This window comes from Octopus bimaculoides, chromosome 10 (assembly GCF_001194135.2).
Source record: "Octopus bimaculoides isolate UCB-OBI-ISO-001 chromosome 10, ASM119413v2, whole genome shotgun sequence".
In the NCBI taxonomy this organism is placed as follows: Eukaryota; Metazoa; Mollusca; class Cephalopoda; order Octopoda; family Octopodidae; genus Octopus; species Octopus bimaculoides.
This window is the reverse complement of record NC_068990.1, coordinates 1,520,622-1,523,398: the sequence shown is the minus strand read 5'-3', so window position 1 is coordinate 1,523,398 and position 2,777 is coordinate 1,520,622. Positions and strand designations below refer to the sequence as shown.

General features: G+C 34.1%; 1 protein-coding gene across 1 annotated transcript in view; it reads right to left on the bottom strand.

Moving 5' to 3' along the window:
- Positions 1-2,777, bottom strand: part of LOC106867322 (cilia- and flagella-associated protein 65) — a 720,747-nt gene that overhangs the window by 710,193 nt on the left and 7,777 nt on the right. Inside the window, exons 2-3 of the mRNA XM_052971190.1 lie at positions 1,695-1,731; positions 937-1,065 (exon numbers count right to left, since the gene is read on the bottom strand). Of these exons, the coding sequence (XP_052827150.1) occupies positions 937-1,065; positions 1,695-1,731 (166 nt within the window). The remainder of the gene's footprint in view (positions 1-936; positions 1,066-1,694; positions 1,732-2,777) is intronic.

Sequence of the window (2,777 nt, the reverse complement as noted above, 5' to 3'; positions counted from 1 at the left end):
AAAAAAAAAAAAATTCCAAATATACTAACAATCTAATTAATTCACCACTTAAGTCTTTTTTTTTTTTGTTTTTAACTTGTTGATTCTGAAAGAAGAAGCTGTACCCATGACCATTGCAGGCCCTCTGAGATTGATGAACTTCATCATCATCATCGTCATTTAACATCCATTTTCCATGCTGGCATAAGCTGGATGGTTTGAAAAGAGTTGGCAAGGCCAGGATCCACACTAGGTTCCATTATCTGTTTGGGCATGGTTTCAACAGCTGAATGCCCTTCCTAACTCCAACCACTTTACAAAGTGCACTGGGTACTTTTTATATGGCACTAACATCAGTACTTTTTATGTGGCACCAGCACCACCTTTTTACATGGCACTAGTACAGCTGCTTTTTATGAAGTACCATCACCAGTGGCCTTTATGTGGTCTTTTTACATGGCACCAGCACCAGTGTTTTTTTTATGTGGCACCAGCAACGATAGGGTCACCAAATGTCTTGCACAACAAAAATGTTAGTAACGTCCCATTTAAACACTTGCAAGTCAACATCTGCAAGAATGGTATGAGCAGTGAGAAAATTCCAGAGGGTTGATATTTTGGTTAGGAAAGACTAAGCATAGAGATTACTCACACCACCATCACCCTTCTACACCCACCCCATCTCAGTTTAGAACAGGCTACCATATTTTCTGGCATACAAGTTGAATTTTTCAAATCAACGTTTACAGTCAAAATAGGTAGGTCAACTTATGCAGCAAGATGACTTTGGAGAACCAAAATCACGATATGAGATGCAGCAGAATTTGGAAAGGTAACGACAATGTCTGAATATTTACACGACACGTTTATACTATGTACTTCTAAATCGCCAGAAAATATGGTAATCATCTATCTTGACAGGCAAAACAGATCAATTTAACAAAAATAGAGACTTACATCAGGTGGATATGCTCCAAAACCTTGTCTGACCTTGTACTGATAACTTCTTATGTGTTTATATGCTAAGAAGTATGGCTTGACCTGACCACTGTGGCATGTTCCCAAAACATCCAGAAATATTGGCTCCTGAGAAACAAATAATATTTTATTATATTATATTCCAATATATCACATGCACAGACCAATAATAATACATATCACATAGTAATAATAATAATAATAATAATAATAATAATAATAATAATAATAATAAATGCCCTGATGCAGTACACTCAAATGGTGTTTTTTACATACCACCTGCACAGGAGTCAGTCCAATGTTTTGTTCACATGCCACCAGTACAAGTGCCAGTAAGGCAAAGCTGGAAATGATCGCGCTCAAATGGTGCTTTTAAATAATAATAATAATGATGATGATGATGATGATGATGATGATGATGATGATGATGATGATGGCTTTAAATTTTGGCACTCAACCACAACAACAATAACAATAGATATGCTAATTACAGCAAACAGCAGAACTTCTGTAAAAAGCATTTTTAAAGTTAAGTAAATACAAGGACTTTGAAATAGAGGTTTCCAAAATGTGGCATCTAAGAATGACAGCTGCATCTGTGATAATCAGAGCTTTGGAAATAATATCAAATGGCACTCTTCAACACTATGTTTAAATACCATGAAACCCAAAAGTATCAGAACTACAAGAATTTGTTCTCCTTGGTACTATCTATGTCCAAGGAAAACTCTTCTCACCCAGAAAATACTTGATTCTTTCAAAACTCTTTCAAAACTGAAATATTACAAATTTAATGGAGTCTTAGTTTTCAGATTCTAGTCTCCTTTCACTACAATATATCACTGAAATTTTGTGGGATGCAGCTAGTCAATTACATTGACTTCAGTGCTCAACTGGTATTTATTTCATCAACTCCCAAAAGGATGAAAAACAAAATGAACCATGGCAGAATTTCAACTCAGTAGAGATGGGAGAAATGCCACTTAAGCATTTTGCCCAGTGTGCTGACGATTCGGTCAGTTCATCACCTTAGCAACAACAACAATAATAATGATTTAATTTATGTTGAAGAGTGAGTTGAATTTCATGATGTTTTTTTACCTTTTTTCCTGGTTCTTTGGTTCCGGGATTAGATTATATGCTTTAAGCATGAGGAAGCTCACTTTTAGGGACCCGCAATAGAATCGTGATACATAGCTGGATATGGTTTTTCCAGAGGAAATTGTGGAAATTCTCTGGTTGATGCGACTGACAAGATTTTTCATTATTGAAAAGCGGGGACTTGGAATCATTGTTTATACATATAGTAACACAATTTTTTTTTTTTTATAAGAATAATGTTTTCTAGTGGTTAGATTTAGTGTTATGTCAGAGATTTACAACGTGTAAGCTGATTTTGATAGATGTAACTGGAACATATCAAAACAATGCTGCTCATTAAGTGGAAATCACTTTGAAAATAGTGATCTAAAAGGTAACCATATTATAAGATAGAAAAATAATAAAAACTATATCAAAGCAACAAACCCAAATGAAACATTAAAAAACAGATACATGAAGCCTACACACACATTCTGAAATATATACAGGAGGGATGCAACAGCTTTATCAAAGCACATTTGGAATCTAATGGGGGGAAAACATAGATATAAACATAAACTAGGTAATAATAGACGTAAATGTTTTCAGGATATTTTCCTTGTGCACCAGAGAAGAATTACAGTTACACAACAAATAAAATTGTTCAAAAGAAGAATAAGGTAATATTAAGCACACATATATATATATATAATTTATACATTATATATATATATATATAT